The 27,847-nt window shown below is 49.5% G+C and overlaps 1 protein-coding gene across 5 annotated transcripts in view; it reads left to right on the top strand.

Annotated features, from left to right (window-relative positions):
• The window catches only part of ENPP6 (ectonucleotide pyrophosphatase/phosphodiesterase 6), an 85,297-nt gene extending 57,732 nt beyond the window's left edge, over positions 1–27,565 (top strand). For 3 of the 5 annotated variants that reach the window (XM_074353310.1, XM_074353309.1, XM_074353308.1), the window contains 6 exons: positions 2,894–3,005; positions 6,689–6,830; positions 7,576–7,755; positions 10,656–10,793; positions 19,470–19,593; positions 24,092–27,565. In XM_074353310.1, coding sequence (XP_074209411.1) covers positions 2,894–3,005; positions 6,689–6,830; positions 7,576–7,755; positions 10,656–10,793; positions 19,470–19,593; positions 24,092–24,306 — 911 coding nt within the window. In that variant the 3' untranslated portion in view covers positions 24,307–27,565. Of the gene's footprint in view, positions 1–2,893; positions 3,006–6,688; positions 6,831–7,575; positions 7,756–10,655; positions 10,794–13,460; positions 14,353–19,469; positions 19,594–24,091 lie in introns of those variants that run through there. The other 2 variants (XM_074353311.1, XM_074353312.1) reach the window with 2 other exon arrangements.
• Positions 27,566–27,847: the final 282 nt, after the last annotated feature.

Genomic DNA, 27,847 nt, shown 5'->3' with positions numbered 1-27,847 from the left:
TCATGTGCTTTTTGATCATTTGTATGTCTTCCTTGGAGAATTGCTTGTTTAGGTCTTCTGCCCATTTTTGGATTGGGTTGTTTATTTTTTTCTTATTGAGTCGTATGAGCTGCTTATATATTCTGGAGATCAAGCCTTTGTCGGTTTCACTTGCAAAAATTTTCTCCCATTCCGTAGGGACCTAATGAAACTTACAAGCTTCTGCACAGCAAAGGAAACCAGAAATAAAACAAGAAGAAAACCTATTCCAATCTTTTAAATCACTGTCTAGAATGAAACACTATATAGTGACCATCCCTTCCCTCCAACAACAAAGAAAATGCTTTTCCTGTCATTTTTGTTGAAATAATTTGGAAATTTAGATCCATATTATTAAACACTTTTAAATATGCACCTTATTTTTTCAATAAAATATTTTCACATAACTACATTAATATGTATTATTAAGACAACTGTAGTTTGTGATTTCATTGTTTACAGCTGTTTATTTTAAAACCCCATCTTATTCATTCTCGGGTTCTTTTATTTTGTCCTACTTCTTAATAAGCTTAGTAAATCTTAATAGTATGGAAATATTTCTGTCCTAAATTTCCATAATTTCTGTTCTTGCATGTTTCTTTAAATAGTCAATAATCTTTTAAAGAAGTTTCTTTCATGTTTACCCTTTCTGGCCAACATTTGTATCATCTGTGGATCTGGTTCCATTGATTATTTTTCTCTTAATTATGGGGCACATTTCACCGCTTCTTAGCATATCTCATGATGTTTTTATTATATGCTGTCATTGTGTGAGAGAGAATGGCAGTGCAGCAGACGATATTTTCCCCTGTAAGTTCCTGCCCCTTCCCATGCCGGGCGTCTGGGTGGAGGCTGAATCAATTTCATCCATAGGCAAGGTGGGTTTGGGTTGTTTTTGAAGCTTTAGTTAGATTCACTTTGCCAGTAGCTTCAAATGTCATGGAGGAAAATAAAGATAATCCTTTTAGCAGGTCTTGGAATTTGTCCAGTGGAGAACTCTCTGTTCTTTACATAGAGAGTTTATGCTGCCAACTTTCTGGGGCACTGGGGAGCTTTATTCTCTGCAGCATTATCCCCAACCTTCTGCAACTTGGAAGGTCTCTCTCGTCCTCGATGTTCTGCCCCTCGCCTTTGATGAGCTGTTGCCTCACAGTGAAGGATCTGTGTGCTTTGGGGGAATTCCTCTCGGTTCTCCTGTCCTACCCATAGCCTTTGGCAGGATGCTGCCATGGTTCTTGACTAAGTCAAAATTCAGTAAAATTTTTTTAATAAAAAATTCTGTAACAGTGTAACAACAGGTCTGTTTCGCCACACATGGCCTCCACTACAAATTTTCACATGTAATTAATCAATAAAAACTCATTTATATCCTACTTCAACCTGAGGCAAGAGTAAATTTCTCAGATGAGCTATATTACTCGACCAGTGTTAAGTCCGGATTTATTTTCATCCAATAAAAGTTGTAAGAGAATATAGGCTCGATAATATCAACAAACATAATTATTATACAAAAAGCACTCATAGTTTGATATTAATGCGCAAAAATAAACAAACAAAGGGTGCAATTTCTTTTGTCTACAGAATCACAGCCCACATTCCTTTATCTGCAAACTCACATGCCCATGTGTCGGATGCACCAGAAGCAGACCCACTGACAGATGTACCCAGGAGGGGGGGGTAATGTGTTTCCTGACAGAGACACTCCCCACTTGTCCCACTTTTACTCACTTCCACCTTGGGAATCACTTTCTCTGGGCTACAAGAAAGCTTGCCATCTGGTCTCCAGACACCGCTTCCCTGGGAACTTTATTGTGCTGGCTGTTCTGCACAAACACCTTACTGTTCCTCGCTTTGAACTTTTGCTTCCGCTGCTCTCTTTGCTTGGGACGTCCCTTTCTTCACACCTCCGTCCCCCAACACAGTGGCCAGACACAGTCTGAAAGACTGAGCCCAACAAGGGGACTCGAGGAAAGCTTCCAGGAGGAAATAACATCTGAGTTAAATGTCCCTCATCTGAGTTCCCTCACCAGCGAAGAAACGTGCACCTCTCTATAAACCTCAACTGTTACATTGTTTTCCTGTAAGTCTCCCCAACTAGACTAGACTGGGGCGCAACAGGGTGGGGACCCTGGCTGATATATTTTTGTTTCCGTTATGTCTGAATAGTGACTAGTTCACAGTAGGTACCAAATAAATATATTCAACTAACTTAAACTGAGCCTGGGTCATTTGTCTCCGGCCCTATTTTCTGATAATAAGGCTGGGTGTCTCTTCTTCAGGGCAACTAACTACTTGTTCAGGGGTCTGGGGCAGAAAAGCTGAGGCCCGGGCAGCTCCTAACATTGAATGCCTTTCATTCTTTGACTTCATTTTGGGAGAGGCAAGGTCATGGCTCAGAACCCTTGCTTTAAGTCGGTGATTTTTAGACAGTACTTCTGAGTCCAGTTAGACTAGTGAAGTATTTATTTTATTATTCCCAGACTAATCAGATACTCCTTAATAATTGATTCTCAAATGGGCAAAGATACACTAGAATTAGCAGTTATACAACATCTATAGGAATAAAAGTCTTGATTTAAACACTTCTGTGTACTAACTCATTTTTGTTGTTTCAAATTGGGAGAGACAACCGTTGACCAGTTTTTGCTGGTCCCTGTCATGTGACATCAGCGTTGTGTAGATATGACATTTAAGAACCTCTGCTCCAGTTAAACAAAATTAGAGTTAAATGCACCGTCAACAATAAGTTCTTTTACTTCATGTAAAGGAACAAAAAACTCTACTTTAACTAATGGTATTTGCTTCCTAAAATAGGCTCATAACCTTATCTCGATTATTGAAGAAAGTAACCATTCACCATCTTTTTCCTTCTTAGGCTGTGAGGTTGAGATTCTTGGTGTCAGACCTACTTACTGCCTTGAATATAAGAATGTCCCAACGGACATCAATTTTGCCAATGCAGTCAGCGACGCTCTTGACTCCTTCAAGTAAGTGTCCCCAGGTCCTAGCCATACCACTGTTCTCCCTTGAAAAGGACCAATAATGAATGCTAAAGGGAATTAAGAAGACTTGGTACAGGGGAAACAATGTCTCAGAGAGGTGGGGAGCCTCTCACACAGTGATTGCTCCCTTCTAGCGGAAGATATTAATAAGTATTGCGCAGAAAGGGAGCTCTGTGGTGGAAGAAGTTTGGAAAAATTGCCCACTCTACCAGCTTCTCGGAAATGTACCACGCACGTTAGCATATTAGAACATAGAACCTTTTTTGCCCTCTCCCACACGGAACTATCACACCCAGTTTGAAAAATGCAGAAATCAGTAGTGCGCTCCCAAAGAGCAGACAAGAGTGTGTCCGGGAAACTGATCGGAAAGACGGGTCGGGACAAAGCCTCAAGTCAGTCTCAGAAGACACCAGAAGTGAAAGTCAAGATGGGAGACCAGGTGAGGGTCTGATGAGAGATCAGCAACCAGGAGGCGAAAGATGTTGAGGTTTCTCACAATCCCGGGGCTGGACGCGAGGTCACCTCGGCTGCCGAATGGGTCTCGTGGGTGGGTTCAAAGCAGAAGACCCACAGTGATCAGCATAGAGACTTGGAAAGGACTTTCATCCTCCCAAGTGAAAGGGCCTGGTTTCAAGCCAGGCAGACACCGGGAGCCAGCATACCCCAGGCACGGTGTACCGGTCACTGGCACTAACCACACCGACTGACCTGCAACTAAGACTGCCTCAGATGTAGAGTTACCAGCTGTGACTCCTATTCTCACCCCTCCTCCTCAACGGTCACAGGGAGCAGCAGTCACCCCCCCATCCCCGCCTCGACACCCCCCACCCCCAGATCTGCAGAAGGAGAAGGCAGCACTCCTGCCTTCACTGCTGCTGAGAATGACTCCAGTGCCCTGAGCACCTGTCAGAAGTGTCCTTCGGGGCACGTGAAGGTTTAGGCTCTGATTGACAAGGTGGAGAGAAAATAGGTTTAAAATACTTAAAAGTTGAGAAGTAACAAATTTAAAAGTTTCATGGGTTTTTGTTGTTTTTGGCTGGGTGGGAGGTGGAGAGGGAAGAGGCAGGGTCTGGAGGAAGTCACCTTGAAATCAATATTCTTTGCACACGGTTTGAGACTCAGGTGTGTCACGTGGTCCTGCCTGCTCCCTACTCTGCTTTCCTTTTTGCCTGCACGTGCTGGGAAACCACGCGTGTGATGAACTGGAGTATTGTGTTCCGTCTAACTTGTGCAAGCAAAGCAGAGCAGCCTAGCCTATACAGATGAGCAAAGCTGGAGCTCTGGAAAAGCTCGATGTTTATTTGATGCTGTTTCCTACGTACCCAAAATGCCAGCCACCCCTATGGCCTGTTGCCATATCAAACAGGAAAATCTGGAATGTAGTCATTGTACAGATACCTCCAAGTAATCCAGTGCTCTGTTTGGCAGTGTAGTCACTTCGCATTCATCTCGCCTTGACAGCTGAGCGACCTCTCACTGTATACCCCACTGTGAGTCACAGGTGGAAGGCTCGGGGTGGACAGTCACGAGGACCCCGGGTCGGCGCTGGCCTGCAGGCTGGCTGGTCCAAGCAGAACCCCCGTCCTGAGGCTCACAGAGCAGGGCGTTCATGCTGGAAAAGGTGTGTGATCATGAGTGGCTCATCTCAGGGGAGGGGGCGCAGCGGCCGCAGTGAGTGGTGGTGGCGGGACCAGCCTGGCTGCCTGGAGAGGACAGACTGACGGATGCAGTCTCTCAAAAGAGCTGGGCAAGTAACATCTGGGCTGCAGGAGTGGTGGACAGAGCTACTGTATTTGTCAAGCTCCGGGCTGGGGAGAACAGCTCGAGGGGATTTCCGCCAGGATCCCAGAACCTCAGTGGCTGCCGGAGTTGATAAAGGAGCGAATGGAGGATGGGGTCCTGGCCTTCGTCCCTCCTCCCTCCCTGTGGACTCGGAGGAGGATGGGGTGGGCATACAGGCTCAGCAGAGACCAGGGTCCCCTCCCTGCTCTGCACACAAGGAAAAGCCACCGGGGGCATCTGGAAGGAAAAGAGAAATAGGAGGCGTTCCCTTCCCTTGGCCTCCCTCTTACAGTGCGTCAAACACTCTACAGACATCAGCTCGTTTAACTTCCAGTTCAGCCCTCTGAGAAGGTTTCTCAAACGGGGAAACTGAGGCTTAGAAATACCTGTGCCATTCATCAGAGACCTCCAGGTTTGTAAGAAGAGAAGCCAGAATTGGAACCTAGACTTGACTAGTTCCAAAGCCCTGACAAAATATAATTTTCAAAATTAAAACTCTGTCATGGGCTCAGTACAAATACATATGAGAATTCTGCTAAAGTTCAAATTAATTTATTACTCGTGGAACCAGGAGATGATGAGGAGAACGTGAGAAACACGCACACATCAGAAGAAAGACAATGATGGCGACTGATGTGACTCCAGTGTTGTGGATGCAGAGATGCCTAGTAACCCGAGGACAAGCAAACCGCCATCTTTGGGACTGCTCCCTCTATCAGATAAAAAGAATTGTCATTTCACTGGTTTCCTACAGGATGACAACTGAGTTTACAGAGTCTGGGCTCTCATTGGTAGTTACGTCTGGTGACCCGTAAGCAGGTTTAGTAGACACGACCTGAGTGTGGCACTGAAGACAGGCAGTTATTTTTTGGCCGTATTAACAGTTAGTAACTTCAACCATTCCTTTTACTGCCTCCATTCTCTCTCCCTAATTTTTCCCTCTTTGAGCCCCACTTCAGTGAGGAAAATGGACGTGACAGTCTCAACTGTTTACACTGAAAAGAAATCTGGACAGAATCCGAAGGTGATGGGGGAGCTGGGTGTCCTGAAACCCCAGGGTGGGGGCCCTTGCAGCTCTCGGGTAACCGGGCCAATGGCCACATGTCCTCCTGGCCTGGTTCCTGGGCTTAAAGCTGTAAGCGGCCAATAACAGGTCTGCAGGCCTCTCCCCCTTCACCCCTCGCCCAAGCACTCCGTTATAAACGAGCTGGCCTGGGATGGAGACCAGATCCGTGTGGAAAACAGCCGGCAACCGAGAATTTGTCAGCCCAGCTCCGAACAGGCCAGAGCACTCAGCCCTCGCAGACTCGGGGCCCTCATGAATCAACGCACCGCGGCGTCGAAGCCTTTCACCAAAGGCTTGCGTGGGAATCCCCTGAGCACAAGCACCCCAGCCAGTGTTCCCGGCGTCCGGGGCTGACCGCTTCCTGACGGCGAGCCTGGCTGGCTTTCTGACCGTACGGAAGTTATGAGCATGGCAAGTAGCCTCAAAGAGCCCAGCCCAGTGGCTGCTGCACTAGGGCAACGGGTCTAAAATGTAGCGACCCGGAGCAGGTCATGGAACTCAGTGCAGCAGCCAACCACGTGAACTGTCGCCGCCTGCTGCTACATCTTCTGACTCTGGGACGTGATGAGCAGAGAGGGGAGGTGACCCATAAACATGACTTTTGTCACCAAGGTGCTGAGGACTGGTACGTCTTGGTGCAGAGTTCCCGTTTCTCCCATGGAGAACCGCCCACCCCTACCCCCATTTGTTTTAAGGCATCGGCTTCGCCTGGCCCACAGGGCAGGGTTTAGGGGCGGCAGGGCCTCCATGAGGACTGGGGGTGAGCCGGGGGAAGCTGGCGGGCCTCTCTGAACCGCACCCCTCTCCCTGCTCCCTGCAGGAGCGGCCGGGCCGACCTGGCGGCCATATACCATGAGCGCATCGACGTGGAAGGCCACCACTACGGGCCCTCGTCCCCGCAGAGAAAAGACGCCCTGAAGGCTGTGGACACCGTCCTGCAGTACATGACCAAGTGGATCCAGGTGACCGAGAACAGGGTCCCCGGGGCTACCCTTCCCTCTCATTCCTCTCCTTCTGTATCCATGACTGTCACACCCCCAACCTCCTCCTCCTCGCTGCCGAGCACGGGCCAGGCCAGCACGGGACTTGAGGGGTCTCTCTTCTTCACACAGCCTCTCTCCAGGTACCAAGAGATCCCCTGGTTTACGGCCGGGCCAGCAGGGCTGAAATGACCCAGATCCGCATGATTGCCCAGCTTAGCTGGCAAGATGGCCCCGATCTTTACCAGACCTATTAAGTCTGGGAACCAGGTTGGTGGGGGCGTGGAAACCAGGCCTGGGTTCTCTCCCTCATCCTGCCACACCCTCCCTCAATGACTGTCAGCAGAGTATTATTTTTAAAATTCTTTCCTGGGCTTAATTTTTCACAGCTGTAAAATGGGCAAGTGACAGTCGTCATGTTTCCACCCAAGGTTGTTGAAAAACCCAGAGAAGATGAAAGCAGGGAGGCCACCTGCAAAGGTGGAGGCCCTGTGTGCATTATTTCTAGCACGAATTGGATAGAGTGGGCTCTCTCTTTCCCCGAGTGTTTCTGCTGCGATTCTGAACTGTGTCTCATCAGGGCAGACGAGGAGGTGATGAAATTCGGAACTGGGGAAGAAGCCTTTCTCCTATAGCTTGTAGTTGAAAACATCACTTTGCAAGACTCGCCGTGTAAGAGGCTCCCCCCCCCCCCCGCGCCATCCTGACTGCCCCCGCCCCCCCGCAGGAGCGGCAGCTGCAGGACGACCTCAACGTCATCATCTTCTCCGATCACGGGATGACGGACATTTTCTGGATGGACAAAGTGATCGAGCTGAATAAGTACATCAGCCTGAGGGACCTGCAGCAAGTGAAGGACCGAGGACCGGTTGTGAGCCTGTGGCCAGCCCCCGGGAAACACTCTGAGGCAAGACGGGCCCTGATGTGGGGACGGGGTGGGCAGGCGGGCCAGGGGAGGGGCTCGGGCCGGGGTGCACCTCAGTGGCCTTTGCTCCAGTTTGGTCTTTGTCCTGTAGCTGGGACTCTGGAGACAGATGGCCCACCTTGTCCCTCCCTCACTGAGTGGCCTCTGTCAGGGCGTTCATCCTCCCATGCCTCTGTCTTCTCTTCTCTGAAATGGGCATCCAGTGCCAGTGGGCGTAACTGACATAGAGGATGTGCGGTGCTTAGCCTGTTAAGTGCTCAGCCCTGAATAGGGCTGTTTTATTCTTGGCCAACACGCGGCACATCTGGGGGATCCCGGATGCACACAGAATGCTCTTCTCTGCAAGGAAGCCACCGGTCCGATCTGTCTCCATCAGGGACCTGGAGATAAGAAGGTGCCAGATGAACACGGCTGAGGCCCTGTGGGGCGGGGGTCAGGTCCTGATCTCGGGAGCCACCCGGCTTGGGTTTCCATCCCAGCTCTCATCAACTGAACAGCTGGCTGGCCCTTCTGCTTCTTCACTGTCAGGGGTGGTGGTGTCCTCGGAGCAGCCCTCCTGGGCGGCTGTGAAGTGCAGAGAAGTGTGCTGGGCCCTGCAAGGGCTTTGTCCGTGTCACTAATGACGATTATCACCATCCGAGGGGGGCGTTCCCAAGAGGCTGTGGCTGAGCTCCCACAGCGTGCAGGCCATGGGGACAAAGCTCTCTTCCCTGCAGTCACTTCGCTCCAGGAGCACAGCACCCTGAGGTGACGAGGCTGCTACTCACCCTTCCCTCCAAACAACAGCGCTGTCAGGCAGCGGGTGGTCAGTCATGCTGTGAAGACGAAGGAGCAGGCGGCCCCTCTGGCTGACGGCTCTGCCGCACGCTGCCTGGTTGTCTCCCGGACAGACCCTGGGGTTCTGCCCGCTCCCAGAGAAAACTGCTCTGTACCAGGAAGTGAGTCTCTTCCTGGGGGGAGGCCCCGCTGCTGCCAGTCGGGTTGCCAACCCCAGGGAGTCAGGAATCGGCCTTGGCCGGGCCTGGTGCCTCCATCCATCATCACGGCAGTGATGTAGCTGGCGACAGACAGGTGCTGGTATCGCTGGAGCACTGGGCTAGGCTGGGGTCCCTCCTTTTTGGCCCAGAGAGAGAGAGAGAGAGAGAGACCCTCCTCTCAACCGCACCCACTCCCATGTCAGAGTCTCAGCTGTCTGTCTGGGGCTGAGGAGCAGAGTTGCCCACAATGCCACTGCGCCCCAGTCCCCACGTAGGTGCCCCTTTTCCTCAGGCTCCTTGGTCAGGAAGTAGAGGTGCTGAATGTGTTTGCACAGAGTTCCCATGAACCCCTGAAATATGAAACTGGGAAGAATCTTTTATGTATTGGCAGGTCCCAGAGTAAATGGCTTCTTGCATAGAAGTTCTGTCTTCCTGGCAAAGAACACCATCTGTGTCTCCAACTTGGCACCTGGGGGCCATGCCGTCTCCAGAATCTTAGCGCATCAGCAGTTTATGAGCTGGGAAGAGCTGCTTTCCTCCAGCGTGGTGTGTATGCCAGGCAGCTGCAAGCTGCCGAAAGCAGTTGGTAGATTATTCAAAAGTAGGGGCTGTGTTTGGGTGACAGTTTGTCGTGTGATGGACACAACAGTTTGTGAGACCTGTCACGAGCCATCAGAATTTTCACTTATACAAAATCTTCCTGGAAAGGCACCCTACTCTCCTTAAGAACTACGGATTTTCTTAAGTAGGAAACTGTAACTCCTGGGGCTATTGGAAACTCTCTCCTAATCAGCCTAAAGACTGATTATTTTCCAGAGTTGAGTTGATAAACTCAGTTTTATAATCAGGTCTACCCAGGAGTATATGTCCGATTTGGCTAAATCAACATCAGCCGGTTGATTTTACTTTTAGCCATAAAGACTTAAGCTGCTGCTAAATACTGGGCACATGTACCGGGTTTACGTAAAGTCGCCGTGTGATTAGTGGCAAAGGATTACCAGTAGTTTTAAGATCAGGTGTAGGCTGGATATATTCTAGGTCGAGTCAAAGAATAAATTGTTTTTCTTTGATCTTAGTGGTATTTAACATGAGGCAGACAAATGTCTCACTCACCCTTTAGTTTCACTATAGTATTTTTGCCATAAATTTTTGTAATGTGTTCATTAATTATTGAGAGATACCAAAAAACATTATAAGCTATGTGTAAGGTATCAAGGAAAATGTAACAACAGGCACCATGTATCCACTAAACATTTAAGAAATAGAACAAGACCATTGGTGATGGTTCCTCCTGTGTGCCCTTCTCAGGCTCCATCACCTTTTCTGCCCCCTGAGAGGAAACCACTGTCCTAAATTGTGAGTTATTATTTCCATAATTCTCTTTTACCATATATGTTCTTTAGTTTTATAGTTATTCCAGCTTCATGTAATAGGAATAATCTTGTCTGTCTTCTTCTGCAACTTACTTTTTCCCCTCAAACTAAGAGCTCCATGATTCTTCAAGGTGTTCTGTGAAGCTGTAATTCACTCATCTTCGTTGCTGTGTAGTATTCCCCCATGGAAACACACTATGCTTCATTTATCCCTGGGCACTTGGGCTGTTCCAGTTTGCAATGTATCTCCATGTGTCCACAGGTGCACATGTATGAGGGGTTCTCACTATACCCCTGGGGGTTGACTGGTTAGATCGTAGGGCATGTGGCTCTTCAGCCTTCCTAGATAAGGCCACCATGTTTTCTAAGATATGCAAAAGTTTCTCATTTTTATGTAGTCAAATCTATCCAGTGTTTGGGTAATTTCTTCCTTTGGTTTTATAAAGTCCTCCCTCTGCTCCAGTTCCAATAAATATTCACACATGTTTAAGAAAGAAAATGCAAAACTGGTCATTCTTGGTTGTCTTTGCAGATATATAACAAACTGAGAACAGTGGAGCACATGACTGTCTACGAGAAAGAAGCCATACCGGGCAGGTTCTATTACAAGAAAGGGAGATTTGTCTCTCCTTTGACCTTAGTGGCCGATGAAGGATGGTTCATAACTGAGGTAAATGTAAAACAGATGACAAGATATTCATTATACAAATTCTGTCAAACAGCCAAAGGTAATAATTATTCACTTTTTCCACTTGAAAAAATTCCATTTTCACTTAAGTATCATTTGTTGCATTATTTCTTTCTTTGGAGAATCGAAAGGCTTGGTCAGACGACTTTGCAGACTCAAACTGGAGGCCCCCACCTGGAGTCACGGGTTAGACTTCACGGCTCCAGACTTGTTGTATTTTAACCAACGGGCCTTAACTCAATTACCCAGCTTATAATGTAACCTCTTCAGTTTAAACTGGAACAATTACTGTGAACCAAAGCAGTTGCTTTAGGGCAGCAAAAAGGTTCAGCTTTACTTTCACCTTAAAGAGAAATGATTGGCAAACAGAACTCCGTAGATCCAGGTTCCCTGGGTTGCCAGCCTGATTTTACAGAGCTTATCTTGCACTTTGGGCCCAAACCCTAACTGCCTTGTGCCCCAATGACTCTAGCAGCCTCCTCCTTGCCTGCCTGGGCTTCAGGCTCCCCAGGCTCCTGCATCAGCTTCCAGCATGGGAAGGGCCACCCCGCAGGAACCCGTGGTCACGACCCGTTTAGAATCAGTTCCTGGAGAGGGCCTGGGCTGGGAAGATGGGCTGCAGACTGATCAGACTATGGGGTGAAAGACGGTGGCAGATGCTGGCACGTGAGAGTCATTGGTTGAGGCCAACGAAGTACAGTGGAATTTGAGGATGTGCATCTGCAGATTGAACCCACCATGGATCAGAAATATTTGGGAAAAAAATTCCAGAAAGTTCCAAAAAGCAAAACTTCAATTTGCCGCATGTCAGCAACTGTTTACATCGGATTTACATCGTGTTTACAGCTATTTACGTAGCATTTACAATGTCATTCCCATGTAAACACCAACTTTTTGCCATCACATTAAATTGTGCAGACTCTGAGGCAGCTGCTCTAACAGGAAGATGCAACCGAGTTCATTTTTTTTAAATGGCCACTTGGGAGAGCTGTCACCGAAAAAGATAAACACAGGGAAACATTTAATTTGTCACCTGGAATTGCACACTTACTCAGTGTGACTGCTGACGTGGCCTTATGAAAGCCAGCTCCCTGCCCAGTGGCTCCCGCGGTTTGATTCTCACTGCACTCTTTAATGCACAACAGGCTGGATTTCCCACTGCTGCCAGTCCCTTCTCTGGCCTCCCCTCCTGCAGGGGCAGAAATCTGAAAATGTTCATCTTCCCAGAGCACTAACCATGAAGGGACAAAAAAACAAAAAAACAGGCCACCCACATAGGTCAAGCCTTAGCCTGTCACACCTGCCAAGTTCCTTTCTTCAAGGATGGAAAACAGGGCTTCCTAACTGATGCCCCCGTCCCTGTCTCCCTCAGATCTGGTGACTGTCCCCTGGAAACCCTCTCTTTGCTTGTCCTCGCCAGAAGACAAGGGTCACACTCTTCACCGAAACATCTGCGTGGCGCACAAGCTGGCCTCACCCCCCCCCCAGCCCCCACGTGCTTTTCCCACAGTCCTTTTCACTTACTCATGCTCTGCACCCATCCCTCCATCGGGGGGCGCTTGGACAGGGCTGGAGCGGACTGGGTTGTCACAATACGGAGAGTGGGCCAAGGGCCCCCAGGAGGCAAGTCCAGGGATGCTAAATGTCCTTGGCATATGGGACGTGGCAGAATGCAAAGTGGAGAGATTCTGTGGATAGTTCCCACCAAACTCAAGTACATTCTTCCAAAATCCACATGCCTAAAAAAAGTCATCCATCTACTAAATTCAGCACACATTTGATGAGTGCCTACTCCGTGTAACCTACCAAAGTTCTAATTCCAGTTACAGCAAGGAGCCCCTGGGAGCTCACAGCCCATGAAGGAGCCAAATATTAATTAAGCACATGTGCCATACAAACAAATGTGTAATTACCAAGTGCAGTCGGTGTTAAAAGGGAAAAGGGTGTCGTGAAAGAGACCGTCTGGGAGGAGAGGAAAGCCCATTCGGATGAGGGGCAGAAGGTCTCTTGGAGGAAGTGACCTCCACACTGGGACTTGAAGGACTGAGCGGTTGTCAGTGAGGCAGGAGGAGGGGCTGCTTTCCAGGTTGACGGAGCGGCACGCTTGAAGAATCTGAAGTGGGAAAGAGCTTTGAGCACTAAAGGAACTGCAGGAATGGGCCCAGTGGCCGAGTGCGGGGACTGAAGGGAGGGACAGAGACATGCCCAGAGCCGCCCAGGGGAGCAGGGGCCTGAGCCGGCCAGGCCACCGGCAAGACTTCAAATCCCATCTTACGTGCAGCAAAAAACCATTGGGAGTTTCAGTGAGGGAGGAGCACGCGCCGTAATCCCCGGGTGCTGTAACTCACAAGTCGGAAGAAGCGCGGAGCTGAGGGACCGAGGCTGTGAGCCGTTCCCCACAAATTCTTACGTTTCTTATGCCGACCTGACCCACTGAGCATGGAGACTGTCAGTGGTATTTCACGCACCTTTAACAGTGACAGTGAGCGCTGTAGAAGTAACCTTCGTTTCTCATGGATCGTTAGAGACTTCAGGGTGGGCTCCCCACGACCAGCCCCCAAAGTTTCAGTGACACGTGCATCTAGTTGTTCACATTTTTCAGATCAAAAGTACATCTAGAAATTTTTCTTTCTAAAATTTTGGTCACAGAAACAACAGGCAGTGTCGGCAGTGACAGCTCTCTTGACTCAAGCGTCTCCTGGTCACTATTCCTGCATCGTGGACGTCTCCCAATTTTGCTGCGAGAAGTGAGGCTCCGAGTTTTAAACGTCCTGACTGAGGTCACAGAGCTAGGAGTGACAAAGGATATGAACCCGGGTGCAACCCTTAACCACACAGCCCCTCCAGGTCTCCAAAGATCCTTCACATCGTCCATCAAAATGTCCAGTGGATTTCTGCTGTCATGTTTTGGAATTACGGACTCACCCAGCGGGGTCTGGAGAGAAGTCTCCGCACCTTCACAAAAGTTCTAACATTGTCATACATTTTTTTCTTGCCTTCGTCACAGCGCAAAAGCGCTTCCTAACCGCCAGCCCTCTGCTTTCCTCTCACCGTCATGGGAGATTTGCACATATTGAACCAACATTTTCATATTTGTGAAAATGGCTTTTCCAAAGCAAGACTGAAGTGCTGGGGACTAAGTGGTTGGTCCCCACGTACTGCACGCTCTCCCGACTCCATACCTGGGCTCAGCGGGTTCCGGTAACATCGATGAGCCCAGTGAGTCACGAGTGGAATCCCTGGTGTACCCTCTCCTTCCCAGTTCCCACCTGTTCTTCAAGCCCAATTCACATACCACCTCTTCCACGAAACACCCAGCTCGTCCCCAATTTCCTCCGTCTTGGAGTTCCCACAAAGCCCCGCAGCACCTCCCAGGTGCAGGGTTTTTCCGTCTGCCTTTGAACTCGTCCTTCCTGGGGTGGAAGCTCCTTGAGGGCAGGTGTGTGGCATCTTGACCTTTGTTTTCCTCTATGGAAACTGGTACACGGCAGAGGCTCATGTTTGTGGAATATGCATGAATAAATGAATTCATAAATATTGAGACAGTCAGTCAGTTCTTGGCTACTTGTCGATGGGTTGTTTACTTTGTAGGTTTGTAAATCAGTCACCAGCTAGAGAGGAAAGCTAAATCACGACTTTAACTTTGGCTAATGATTCGCAGCCCTGGAAGAGATTTCAACAGAGGAAAGGTGTTGAAACCACTAAGAGCAGCTGTCCTGGCTCCAGTCAGCCCGCAGCCGGAGCCCGAGGGCAGACGGACACACCAGCTCTCCCCAGCCACCACTTGGCCTCAAGGGCCAATTCCTGTGGCCTCTCCGGAACGGTGTTCCCCTCATGCCGCTGGGCTCAGAAAGGTGGCCAGATGTGGCCACCTGGTGAAGGACTGTGAGACGTGGTGCTTCGCTGGCCTTCTGGACTCCCGTCTGAGAGGCGGGAAATGCAGCACGCTCGGGCCCAAGCTCCCCAGGGAGGCCACACCTGTCTCCAGGGGAAGATTTATGGTGGAAACTGGTGAAGGGTATGAAATGCCAGGCTCAGCTCAAAGGAAGTTAGTCTGAGACCCAGATTTGGGGAAATCAAGGCAATCTGGAGAACACAGCCCCTGAGTTTTAGTCGCAGCTGGAGTGGTTCTGTCCAGGCCCGACCGATGGTGCATAAGGAAGCTGGGTGTCGAGGGCTGGAGGCTGCTTGCTTTCTGGAGGTGACCAGGGTCAGTCTCCAGAGAGTTCTGCGGCCCTTGGTCCCTGCTGATTCTGCTGTCTGGCATTTTCCATTTCCAGGATTAGGGTGTACGTGGCTGCGGGCCTGCCAGGGTCAGACCAGGGCCTGAGGCCTGAGCAATTAACTTCTGTTCCAGAGAGGCAGCCTTCTAAGATGGAGAAAGAGGACCTGTGGGAGGGACCCGTCTCTGCGCTGGCGTGTGGCAAACGCATATCTGAAGGTTCATAACCGCCACTCCCGGGGGCTCCCAGGGGTCATCCCCACAGGAAGCCCCTCAGGAGAAGGATTTAAAATAGCAACGCCACAAAACTGGAGAAGCGGTGCTTTGTGATGGACGCCATACAGCTCAGCCTAACCCTACAGCAGAACCACCAGGGCCAGCCAGACTGCCGTCACCTCCACGCGGGTTCTAAGTGAAGCCACGTCTGAGACGTTATTGGGTGCCTTTTCAGCCTGAGATGATGTCAGTGTATTGCATTTGGGGGTGTGTGTGTGTGAGAAGTTCCTGTAATAACCTTGCCCTAGGAGAACAATGTGGATTTAATTTTTATTTGGACCCTCACACACTTTAGACAGGTGTTCACATTTTAGCAATGTATTTTAATCTGACCTGATTTCAACTGTGTCTCCCGGTGTCCTAGAGATCAGGGGAGAGGCCTCATCAAGAGAGTAAGAGGGGAGACTCGGGTCCCTGACCCCACTCTCCAGCAGCAATTATACTTTCAGTGGTTGAAACGAGGGGTGATGGTTAAAATGTTTAACCATCAATGTACCCAGGCACCTGCTCAGGAGACTGGATGCCAGGTGGGAAAAGCCAGTCGGGGTGCCCTGGTTCCTCTTTGGAAAGCAGCCTGACAGTGATGCTCACCTCAGGGCTCCTCCCCGCTCCTCTCAAGCCAAAGGCCTCCGCCCTGCGTGAACCTTCCTCCCTGCTGCGGCCTCAGGCGCCCACCCCTGGCTCTGGCTTGCTTGGGAATCAATACAGATTGTTCCTTGCTCACTCAGGATAAGCTTTTTAAGGCGAAGGAACCACTTTCCTCATCTGTGTCCCCCGAAGGAAGCCCAGCAGAGCGCCTGGAGCAGTCAGAGCTCGCTTTTGTCTCCTGAGCTGAATAAACAGGCTCCTAACTCAGTGCCTCCTCCCGCACGCCATCAGGGACACACACGGATGGACGGACACACACGGACACACACACACGGACACACACACACACACACACACACACACACACACACACACACACACACACACACACACACACACACACACCCTCTACCCTCTCTCACCTGCAGGGTCTGGGCACCTCCCCCAGATGTCACTAGGTGGCGCTGTGTGGCAGTCCCTGGGCCTCGTTGGGTCAGGATCGGGGTGGAGAGGGGAGGCTCCTCAGCCAGTATCTTGGGGACCCCCCGCCTGCGGACTCCTGCTCCAAGCTGCGAGGTCTGAGGGCTGCCCTGGATGGTACGTATCCACAGCGGCCGAGGTGGGCACGGGTAGGGTCCTGTGAGGGCACAGAATTAAGCAGTGAAGCAGTGACAGCCACCAGGAAGGGAAAAGGAGGCAGATTATCAGCGCACCTTCTGGAGGTTAATTATGCGATGTGATTAGATTACGTCCAGTAATCCTTTCTGTCACTTAGCTTCTCACGTAACCAGCCAGTTTATTATGACTTTTTAAAATCAGTAAGAATAGTTGTTTCCCTGGAGCAACTTGTCATGTTAATGAAAACTAGAGGATTTACCTACGATCAGACAGAGTCGCCCATTACCTTCAGGGCTGGGATTTTTCATTGCTGTATATTGGTGTTTGTAGAATTTAGACTGGAGTTTTAAAATCAGGTAATCAGCTTCGTCTCCTTGTACCTGTCCCTTTGTCATGGGACACATATGTCCCCCGGGGTTCTCAACTGGCAAAGTCTCTAGTGACAAAATGTGCCACCTAGGGCTTCAGGACTCACTGCCTCATGGGCTGAGACGGGAAGCAGCCAGTGAAACTAGATTGGGACAAGTTGTCCCAATCATCACACAGACAAAGAACAAAAAACTGTGTAACAAGTCAGAAATGCAGTCAGTTAATAAAAACATTCCCACAGCAAAATACAAGCTGCAGCTGGAGAAGGAGGGATAAGGGATGGTGGAGATTCAGGAAACAGAGAGTCAATGAAACAGTGCAATTTGGAAAGCGGTAACGCCAGAAAGCGATTTATGGGGTGAGACTGGACGGCGTGCAATGGGATATGACAGCTAAGTAAGCAAAGGAGGGTTCAAGCCTCGCAGCCTCCAGTGCGCTGCTGCGGGACCTGAGCGCCTCGCCCTGGGGCTGGTGGCATCTGGTGACCATTCCCAGCCATTTATCGAGGACCTAGTGTGTGTCAGGCACTTAGCACACAGTCGGGTTGTCCTCCAGGATCTCTCCGAGGCAGGCATTATTGCATCCAGCAAGAAAGCTGAAGCCTGGGGAAGGCACAGGGCTCATCAAGGATCACAGAGCTAGAAAGTGGCAAACTGGAATTTAACCCCACACCAAGCCTATTCCAAAATCTCAACTCCATACTCTGTAACTGGCCACCACTCAGCAAGCGGAGAGGCAAGGGACAAGGACACCCCACTGCCCAGTGCTGGCAGGAGCCCTGCCCGTGGGGTCCTGGAAGGTGTACAAGGGCCAGGAGACCGACGACCTGGGTTCCAATCCCAGCCTCTCAACAGCTGTGTGACTTTAAGAGTGTCAATTAACCTCTCTGTGCCAAAGCGAGAAAAATAATACCATCCACACTGGGAGGTAATGACAATTAAGTGGATGTCCTCAGAGGCTCCTGGTGAACCGTACTGCACACTAAATACATGTACTATGACGGGTCTTGTGAGCCAAGCTGTAAATCCCCGGTGCTTCAGCTGTTCTGCTTGCATTCATTCATCACGCCCGGTCAGCTTTGCCTCCTGCATTTGGAACACTTGTAACGGTAAAGCCTGCTTAGCAGGAAGATGATTGGAATATCAGGAATGGATGCTCAGTCTGCCATGAAGGGCTCGGGTTGTGTCCAGCTGGCTGCAGCCGCCTTAGGATTTGCAACACCGCCTTCAAGCTTTTTGTCTCCCAAGTCAGCAGCTGCAGTCCAGAAAAATTTAGTTCTGAAGGAAAGAAGGGTGGCCGGGAAGTGACGGTTCTGGGACCCATCCTGAATGCAGAATGGTGGAAGGAAGTGAAGGCACGAGGGCTGGGAGAAGAGGAGGACGAGTGCTACCTTCAAACGTGGATGGAGGTGGGGGGACTGGTGTGTCCTGGCATGCAGCCAGAGAGAGGCCGCGGGGGTGGGGCACACAGGCTGCCCCCGGGCTTCCATGGCTTCACTAGAAAACGAAGTGAGTGGATGAGACGCTGCGTTTTCCAGCAACAGCAATTCTCTGATATCAATTGGGTTCAATTCAGTTCTGACACTGCCCCCAGCTGGAGCAGAGCCCCGCGTTGAGGGGCTCCCTCCCACAAGACTGCCCACACGTCCGAATGCTGGCTGCGGTCCTGGGTCCCTGGGCTACCCACACTTGTCCGACGTGACCACGAATCTGAGGGTTCTCACAACCCTCTTTCAGGTTGGATAATTCACTGGAATGACTCACAGAACTCAGAAAGGGGCTACACATACAATGACAATCTTACTTCGAAGGCTGTTGCTCAGGGACAGCCCGATGGCAGGATGCATCGTGCAAAGCTGGGGTGAGGGGTGCAGAGAAGCCACGCTTTGGGTGCACCACCCTCCTGTCACAGCCACGTGTTCATTACTCCTGAAGCTCCTTGGACCACACTGTTCTGGGTTTGTATACGGAGTTTTATTGTGTGGACCTGGGTAATTAAATCATTGGCCAAGTGACTGAACTCAATCTTAGAGGTCAGAGGATGGGGCTGAAAGTCTCACCCTCTCATCACATGGTTGGTTCCTCTGGTGACCAGCCCCCATCCTGAAGCTATCTGGGGGGCCCTCCTCCCACCCCGTGAGTCATCTCATTAGCATAAACTCAGGTATGGGAGAAAGGGGCTCATTACGAGTAACAAAAAATACTCCTATCACTCAGGAATTTCCAAAGGTTTAGGACCTCTGGGCCAGGAACCTGGGACAAAGGCCAGTTACATTTTTTATTGTACCACAGGTACATGTTAACATCCCTTCTGTCTCTGACATGCTAGATTTAGTGGCTCTAACAGTGATTACGAGGTACGGTGCAGCCCCAAGTAAGAAGATACCTTCAGAACTAGAGCTCTTATGCAGCTGAATGGGCCACCTCGTAAGGTCTGAGCTCCCTGGCATAGGAAGTGATCCCGCTGAGGCTGGACGACCCCAGCCGAGAACGCTGAGCTGGAAATCCCCACACTGGGCAGTAGTCTGGATGCTCATTCAGCACCGCATGGACACAGGGTGATGTACGTGCCTCACTTGATTTCAGGACCGAGAGATGCTTCCTTTCTGGATGAACAGCACCGGCAGGAGGGAAGGCTGGCAGCGCGGGTGGCACGGATACGACAACGAGCTCATGGACATGAGGGGCATCTTCCTGGCCTTTGGACCCGGTAGGCAAGGCATGACCAACCCTCTTATTCACCCGCTCCCAAGGAAGCGTCTGCAGCGGGGGCTCACGGTGGTAGTCAAGGCTGCAGTGATTTCTTTATAGACGCTCTTTATGAGCAGAGCTGAGCAAACCCAGCCGGTCTCCACGCCTTTGGCTGGCTGGCTTTCAAATGCTTCTTGGGTTTGGCAAACGTGGCCAAATACTTCTCCTTGTAAGTTTTAAATCTCAGGCGCAGCGAAGAAAATGTATTCCACATGTTTGCGATTCATTTTTTACTTAATTCATCAAAATGTTATTTCACAGCTATCTGATGTCCAGGGACGCTTGTCAGGCACCAGGCTGCTGACAGCTGTGAGTCTCAAGGTTGACATGAGCACTTCACGGGGTCTGACTCTTCCACAGTCCCCCCGCTGTTTGGAGCACCCACCCCAGTGGGGGCCGTTCGGTGCAGGGCCCAACCAGAAGCCAGGATGTGCTCAGGGGCAGGCGAGGAAGCGGCTTTGTGACTGACTCTGAGAACGAGCCCGAATGACCAGGGCTGTCTTGGGGAAAGCAAATTCATGCACCTTCCTCGACCAGATAAACGCCCAGGCCTGGGAGAGAGGGCGGTGGTGGGGGTGGGGTGATGGAGAGGGCTTGTTTGGTCCTTTGCTTTAATACAGTCCTGTAAATTCACATTTGGAAGAGTTTATCAAACACTCAAAAGGTACTACTACCTGAACACCCCCTTTTTCAAAACAAAAAAATTAGAGTAAAAAGCAGCCAACAGCCATCGACGGTCAGCTGACTGGCTGGCTCATGAGCGCCCCTTTCTGGCTGCTCTGCCCCCTCCTTATCAGATAAAATAAGTTCATCCTGAGGCCCAGATTCCAAATTCCCTTTTCTGGATGTTGCTCAGAATGTTTCAGCCCATGAAAGTCCACACTTCCCTTTCAGATTATAGGTTAGAGATCACGGCTGGAAGCCCTGCTCTTGGCCTCGATGTAACCGGACAGAGATCTATGTCAGCCCCCTTCACTCCACCCGCCTCGGTCACTCCACCTACCACAGGAGAGCTGCGGAGAGTTACGAGGTGTCAGTTTCTGCACCCTCCACAGGTGCCTCTGGGGAGCACCTCAGGCCCAGTCATCGCCCACGTGTAATCCAGGTTCCCTTGTCTTTAAGCAAGCATCCCAGCCGGCAGCAGCACATTTTTATACAGCGCCAGCTGGGTTCATGGCACTGGCCTGAGAGAGAGTTCAGAGGATGCCCCAGCCTGAGGCCATCAGCCAGTAACAGTCGTCCAGCGGCCCCTGTTAGCCAAGCCCAGGTGAGGTCCGCAGAGCTCAAAAGCCAAATGGATGCAGGATGGAGCTTTGAGGACATTGCTGAGGTCAGCTGCTAGACTAGATTGGCGACATTCCAGGGCCATGGCCTCTAGACGGGAAAACATGTGACAGCGGAGCTTTCGTTCAAGCCATCACCTCCTCCTTCCCCAGGAGAGAGACGTAAGATCGCGAATCAAAACAGCTGTCAGCTGGAGTGTTTATGAGTAAGAGTCTCGGGCATATTTTAAAGCAAAAGCAAACCTAGCCTCCCACCAGAAACTATAAACAAAGTGCCCAAAGCTGCAATAGCTCCAAGTTAAATTCAGCAGGGAGATTTTGTCCATTAACAAAGGCCTCCCTCATAGGCTCCTCTAAAACGAAAAGCTGAAGTCTTATAGATAAAAAGACAACCCTGATGAAAATGGACTGGGCTAATTGCAGAAACGTTTCCAGGCCGATACAGCCTTGAGAGCCTCCCACAAGCCGTCATGTTTCTGGCTCCAGTTCTCACAGAAGATTGAATGGCTTTACACACTGTTTACTGAGAAGAAAATGTAAGAGCGCAGCCTTTATTAGCTATCTAGCTGCACCTTGAGATAAAGGAACATTGCTCCCGACTAATTGTAGGTACTTCTCGCTTACGGAGGAGGCTGAGCATCGTTGCGGCTGCCCAGATGCAGCTTCAGAAGTCAGTCCGTGAGTCTGGTCCACTAAGAGAAAGGGAGAGAATTCTGGAAGATAGCCTCTCTCTGGTTAATCCCAGTTTCTAATTTGAACAACTAATCTTGCCCTGGAGAACTCCACATTTGAGATAAGACAGCAGGAGTATGATTCAGTGAGCTGCCTGGTGAGCTAGCAGGCCGCACCTGGAAAGCAGCCCAAGGTGGCCAGGCGCTGCGTGAGCCTCCAGAACCTTCTCTCTTTAGAAGAAGCGGTTTTAATGTCCCCCAAAATGTAAAACCCAAGGGAACAACTGGGATTCCCATTCCAGCTTCGAACGCCATCTTGGCTGGGCCCTCCCAATTGGATCAGGAATTGTTTTGCTATTCAGGAATTTTCTAGAAGCTCTCATTCCAGCCTGGTTCACCTCTGCATTTGGTCCGAAGTCCCAACCCTGCAGGCCAGGGAACCGTGAACCAGAGTGGGAAAGAAAACCCAATTCTCCTTCCTGCTTACCTGCACAAAATCTGATTTTGTACTTTCAACACAAACAGAGAATCTTTTCTAACATTTTTGTCAGTAGAGCTTGACCTCAGTTTTTCTTGTCAAATGTTAAAGAAGTAGATGTTTGAAAGGCTGGAGAGATATCTTGGATTTACTATTGTCTATGACCCCCTCACATACCCTGCCACTTTCACAGGTGACAGGGACATGGCCACCAGGCGGTGTGGCAGGATGGCCAGCACACCCAGGTCCACGGCAAGTCAGAAGCAGAGAGGGGAGCTGCTTCTGAGTCACCGGGACAACCCTGCCCCTGATCTCTCAGCTGCAGCTGATTCTTCTCTGGAGAAGCGTAACCACCATCCTCATCTGGCTGTAACGTTCTCCTTGACAGAGAAGGGCTGGCATTCCAGGGCAGCCTCCGCATGCTCCTTTCTAGGGGAGCGTGGGTTTTTTAAAAACTAGTTTTCACCCTGAGGTGATGCTGACCTCCACCCTCCTTGCTCTAAAAGTAAAGTGAACCTTTCGGATTATCTATAGGGTGAAGACGTTCCATCCGTGCTCTGCTGGGCATTTGTTCCACATCAGCAGAGGCAGTGTGCCTGGAGCTGGGACTCAGGCACCATCTGCATGCCCATCCCCTGAGGTTGCCCAGCTAGTAAGGGGCTGCAAGCTGGTTGTAGAGCCCAGGAGCCTTTTAATGCTGAATTCAACTTTAATTCTTCAAAGTGAACAAGACCCATCCCTTGGGAAGTCGCCCTAGATCGAACATCCCCTGCGGCCGAATTTTCGGTGTATAGCTTCCCCCTGTATTTATAATTTCAGGGTTAATATAGAGCAGACTTTGGTGTGGACACTTCTGTGCTCTCTTGCTATTGGTGCCTGTTTGCTTTTTGAATCAAGTATATGTGATCATTTTACAAAGCAACGATAAAGATTATTTTCTAAGATAGAAAACTTGGCTTTACAGCCCGCAAACTACCCTTTTCTAAAAAAAAAAAAAAAATTAAAGGGATATTTAAAGTACATGCACAGGCCTTTATTGATGGATAAAACTCCTTCCCAAACTCAGATTTAATAGTTTTGGATATTTTGTTGGAAGCTCTGGTTTGGAATCTAAACATGAAGGTGCTTATGAATATTACTAAATATTCACTCTTTAAACACTTCTCATTCAGCATCTTCTTTGCCTCCTGTGGAGAAGGAGAGGGTCCACCTTGGATTGAAATCTCTCCTTCAGTGCCCTCACTTGCTATGCTGTGAGCAGCCAGCCCCGCCCGCGCTCACACGTGTCACTGCTGGAGTCTGATGCAGCCTCTGGGCACAACACTCTTCTCTTAGATCGCGGAGCCTTCACTTGGGTGCCTTACTCAATACCAGGTCCCTTACTTCCCACACAGCTAAGTTATTTTATGTGCCAGCGAAAGGCTCCCAAGGAATGTTCAACTGATCTTCCAAACGTATTTAGGAAACCATTGCTGTTATTTGTGAATTAATGATCACACCTAGAAAACGGTACAGTCATGTTGCAGCCAGCCCTGGGACCTCCTTGTGGCAGGAAAATGGGAAACATTCTTGAGTTGGGGGCACCCAGGCTAACCAGTCCCCACTGGACAGGCATTCTGGAAGAGAGGTCTACCATGGAATTGGGTTTTGGGGACCCTGGCAAGATAGTCAGCCTTCTGGAACCACAGCAGCTCTCCAGTGCTTGCAAAAATGAGCAGCCTCGGGTGGCCCTTGTGTCACGGAGAGCTCTTTTGTCACAAGGGAAGCACGGTTATGCAGTTTGTTGGCTGACCTGTCTTTCAAAGGAACTCATCTCCATTAGCCACAGAAAGTGAATTTCTTCATCTCCTAAAACCTTCCAGATTTCCTTCCAGGTTCACAATCCCTTGTCCACAGCCCATGGATGAAGCAGAGTTTCTGCCCAAAGCTGCCCGGCTCCTGAGAGTAATTCCTCCGCATTGTGACAACCCCCCTCTCTGCCCGCAAATGACCATGACAACGTGTTTGCTTGCCTTTCCCTTTCAGATTTCAAATCCAACTTCAGAGCCGCTCCCATCAGATCTGTGGATGTCTACAATGTCATGTGCAACGTGTCCGGCGTCGCCCCGCTGCCCAACAACGGGTCCTGGTCCCGGGTGGTGTGCATGCTGAGGGACCCGGCCAGCTCGGCCCCGGCCACCCCTCCGCGCACCGGAGCGCTGGTCCCGATGCTGCTGGCGCTGCTGGCGCTGCTGGCCTAGCCGCCCGCCGGCGGTCCCCACACCCCCGGCCCGGGGGGCCTCCGCCCCCCAGGGCTGGGGGCGTTTGTTTTCTATCTGAATAGCTTCATTATTTCAATCAAGGCCATAAAAGCTGTAAATATATTATTCTTGGATGAGTCTATACATAAAGTCCCTATTTCTTAAAAAAACAAAAACAGAATTTTGGTTTTTTTGGAGGTAAGGAAAATCCTAGGTTTTCACTTGTTCAACTGTAGGTTATTTTTCTCCCTTTTTTTTCACGAACTCAGATGAGCTGTCTGAGCAGGGCCTGCCCTGGTGCAACCGGACCTTGAGCAGGTATTACATGCGGTCCTGGCCCCGCTCGGTCCTGTTTTGCATGGAGCGGGCCCTTGTCTCTGCCCTGTCTACACCCGGGAGCCATCCTCGGGGTAGAGGACCACCATCCACTAACCTGCTCCTTCCATCTCGGAAGAAGAGGTCCACGTGGGAGCAGTGGCTGCTGTCTGTGACCCAGCTCGTGGAGTCTTCTCACCTTCTATGAAGTCCCAGAAGAGCGTATCTTAGCACGGCTCAACCATCAATCAGAATCACTAAGAACTGCAGAATTCATAGAACAAAGTGAAAGAGACGGGTTCCTTCCCCAAGTCTTGAGTGCACAAGACTTTATCCCTGGCTTTGAAGAGTAGAAAAGCTTACAACAGATGCAGGCACCTGTGAGCCTTCTGGCAGCATACCACGTTATGAACGTGCGCACGGCAGGCCCTGCGTGTGCTGGACGGCCTGCCCGCCTGCCCACCTGCCTATGGGAAGGCGCACTCAGAGACGGCCACTCTTTGGATCCCCCTGACATATCATCACAGGCAGGGAAAGGGCTGACGGTGTGGACAGACTTGCAGGAATCTCAACTCGTTGCTCAAAGTGGTGATGCATTAGTTCGATGCATCAGCGTCCCTGAGCAATGCTTACTCAACAGCCACGGCAGATTGGGCCCTTGATGGCCCAGAGTTCCCAGGAAAGTGGTTGGCGGAGGGGCGGGGAATGGAGGCGACAGGATGGAGCCAAATCCCAGTCACTAACCACGTAGTCACGTGATTGGGAAACAGTTTGGTCAAAGTGCCACCTCGGAGCCCTGAATTCTTAAGAAACCCCAAAGAAGAGGCACTGAGCCTGAGTTGAAATGTGTTCAGTTTTAGTCTTCTACATTTGCTGTAGCTCTTGTTGCAGAACAGGGGATAACTGCATCTCCATCTGCTCAGCGTCATACATGTATCACTGCACTAAGGGGTCTGCACTAAATGAGGCACATCGGCAAGTGAGACATTTTGTCAGCAAAAGACAACGCACCACGTCTCGTCAGGACGATGACGCCTTTCTGTGGTCGTTCACGTTGAAAAATGAGACCCTCCGCTCACCCTGATTCAAGATGCCTGGGAACCGCCTCTGGGCCTTGAGTCGTGAGGGCAAAGGATCGCTGCTTTAAAATACCAAATTTATCTTCACAAAAGATTTCTAAGGATTTATGTAATGTGTTTTTTAAGTGCCAGCAAACCATCGAATCAACTGGAAAGGCACATCAGCCTTTGTTTCCTGGCTGAGAGCAAATTACTGCTTTCAGAACATCGGCAGTGGTTGTTGAAATAGGCATCTATTGTTCAAAATTTTCCTTCTCCTCAAAGAACTGTGTTCTGATGAATTCAGTGGAGCCCACTGTCTTCCCTTGTGAAGGAAGGATGCCTAAAAGATATCCAAGTGATTAAATTAAAAGTGGATGGTCAAATTCAAGGGTGGTACAAATGTACACACAGACTTGGATTCGTCTTTCATGCTCTGTTCTACCATTTTTTTTCCCTTCACTCACCCTTAAAAGCTTCAAGTTACATAATAAAATTTCAGATATTTGTCTGACAAAGTATAGTTACTCAACCAGTGGTCCTGAATAGACAGGTGAGAATACGGTACTTTTGGAATCATGCATATTGGTAAATAATAAAGAAAATTCAGACACCCAATGGAGAAAAAAACTTTTTATCTAAAACAATGCACACATTCTAGTGGCTTAATTATTTGGCTAAAATTTTTTTCTTTTGATTTTTGTTCTAAAGTTACCTTATTTTCCCAAGGAAAATTCTACTTTCTCTAAATGCATTTTGTTCCATCAGAGTAAAACCCACTTGGACTACAGATAGACTATTTTACTTTCCCAGATTATTCTACTACTCCATTGCTAATTCCAGGAGGAGATAATTGGATTGACCTGCAAAGACCGAAGATAAAGGAAAGGAATGATCCTTAAATTAAAGATAGGATGAATGGCTACTTTCCCTGCCCATATGCCCAATCGCCAGAACCCAATTCAATTAAGACCTAAAGACTTAGCGTAAGTTAGAGCAGGCCCAGGGAATTCCTTCTAGCCTCCAAGAGCCCTGAATTACAAAATCCCAGCTCCTTACTTTTAAAGGGATCTTGGAAATCCACAGCAGATCAGAGTCCAGCTAGAGACAGTAGTTTGCAGCCTTTCTGGAATTGTAAGCATCATCTGGCCCATTTCCAGAGAGGCAGGTTCACAGGGTCTGGGGTGCGGCCTTGGACAACACTTTTAAGTCATGCAGTTTTTTGCGCTAAGGAGAGATGGGCTGATTGGACCTTGGCAGACCTGAATCTCCTGACAGCAACTTCATAATCCGCCAGTTTCTCCAGGAGCCCTCAGACTGGCATTGGCTGCTGATCCCAGCCAGGTCAAGGTTCCCACCCCCTTTTAAACCAAAGCAGATCTGTAAGCCCCGGTGATGGAGAGAGACCAGAGAGCCTTCTGCACACCCAAGTCCTTGTGAGTCCAAGCTTCTCGACGGTGCTACCAGACAAACTCCCTGTTCAAGACGCACGGCTCTTTTATGAATTTTCTATAAAAGTGTTTTACATTTTTGTAAATATCCAGAGATTTCCAAATGTGATTATGTGTTTCATCTTTGTAAGCAGTTTGTGATAGACCAAAGTCAGCTCTTGTAAACTACGTGCTAGAAGAAGAGGGGGGCAGCCTTGACAGACTGGTTACAAAACATGGGAAGCTCGGTCTCAGGGCTAAGCCGTGGGAGACATATTTCTACGTTGCCTTGAAATCATAAAGTAGCACCTAGAGCAGTGCCCCGGATGTTTCATAAATGTCCCACAAATGCATGTTGAATGAAAAAAAGAATAAATATCAGTGGGGAGAACTGCTTACACAGCAGACACTCTCTCTGTCTGCAGTTCCTCAGATTAAACAAACTTTTCCTTTTCAGCTTGTTGTCTTTTCTTATCGCCCAACTGACAATATAATTATACTTCATTTCAAGGACTAAGCATGTTCCATCCCAAGCTTATAAACTTGACAGATGGAAGGAAGGAGATTAGATTTTAAAAATACTAAGCATATTTACTTTTAAAAAAATAACAGTTTTATCGAGATTCAATTCACATACTATACAGTCCTCCCTTTTAAAGGGCACAATTTAATGGCATTAGTGTGGTCATCACCACAATCAAATTTCAGAACATTTTTATCATCCCAAGAAGAAACTCT

Source organism: Camelus bactrianus, chromosome 26 (assembly GCF_048773025.1).
Source record: "Camelus bactrianus isolate YW-2024 breed Bactrian camel chromosome 26, ASM4877302v1, whole genome shotgun sequence".
In the NCBI taxonomy this organism is placed as follows: domain Eukaryota; kingdom Metazoa; phylum Chordata; class Mammalia; order Artiodactyla; family Camelidae; genus Camelus; species Camelus bactrianus.
This window is presented reverse-complemented; position numbering and strand designations above follow the sequence as displayed.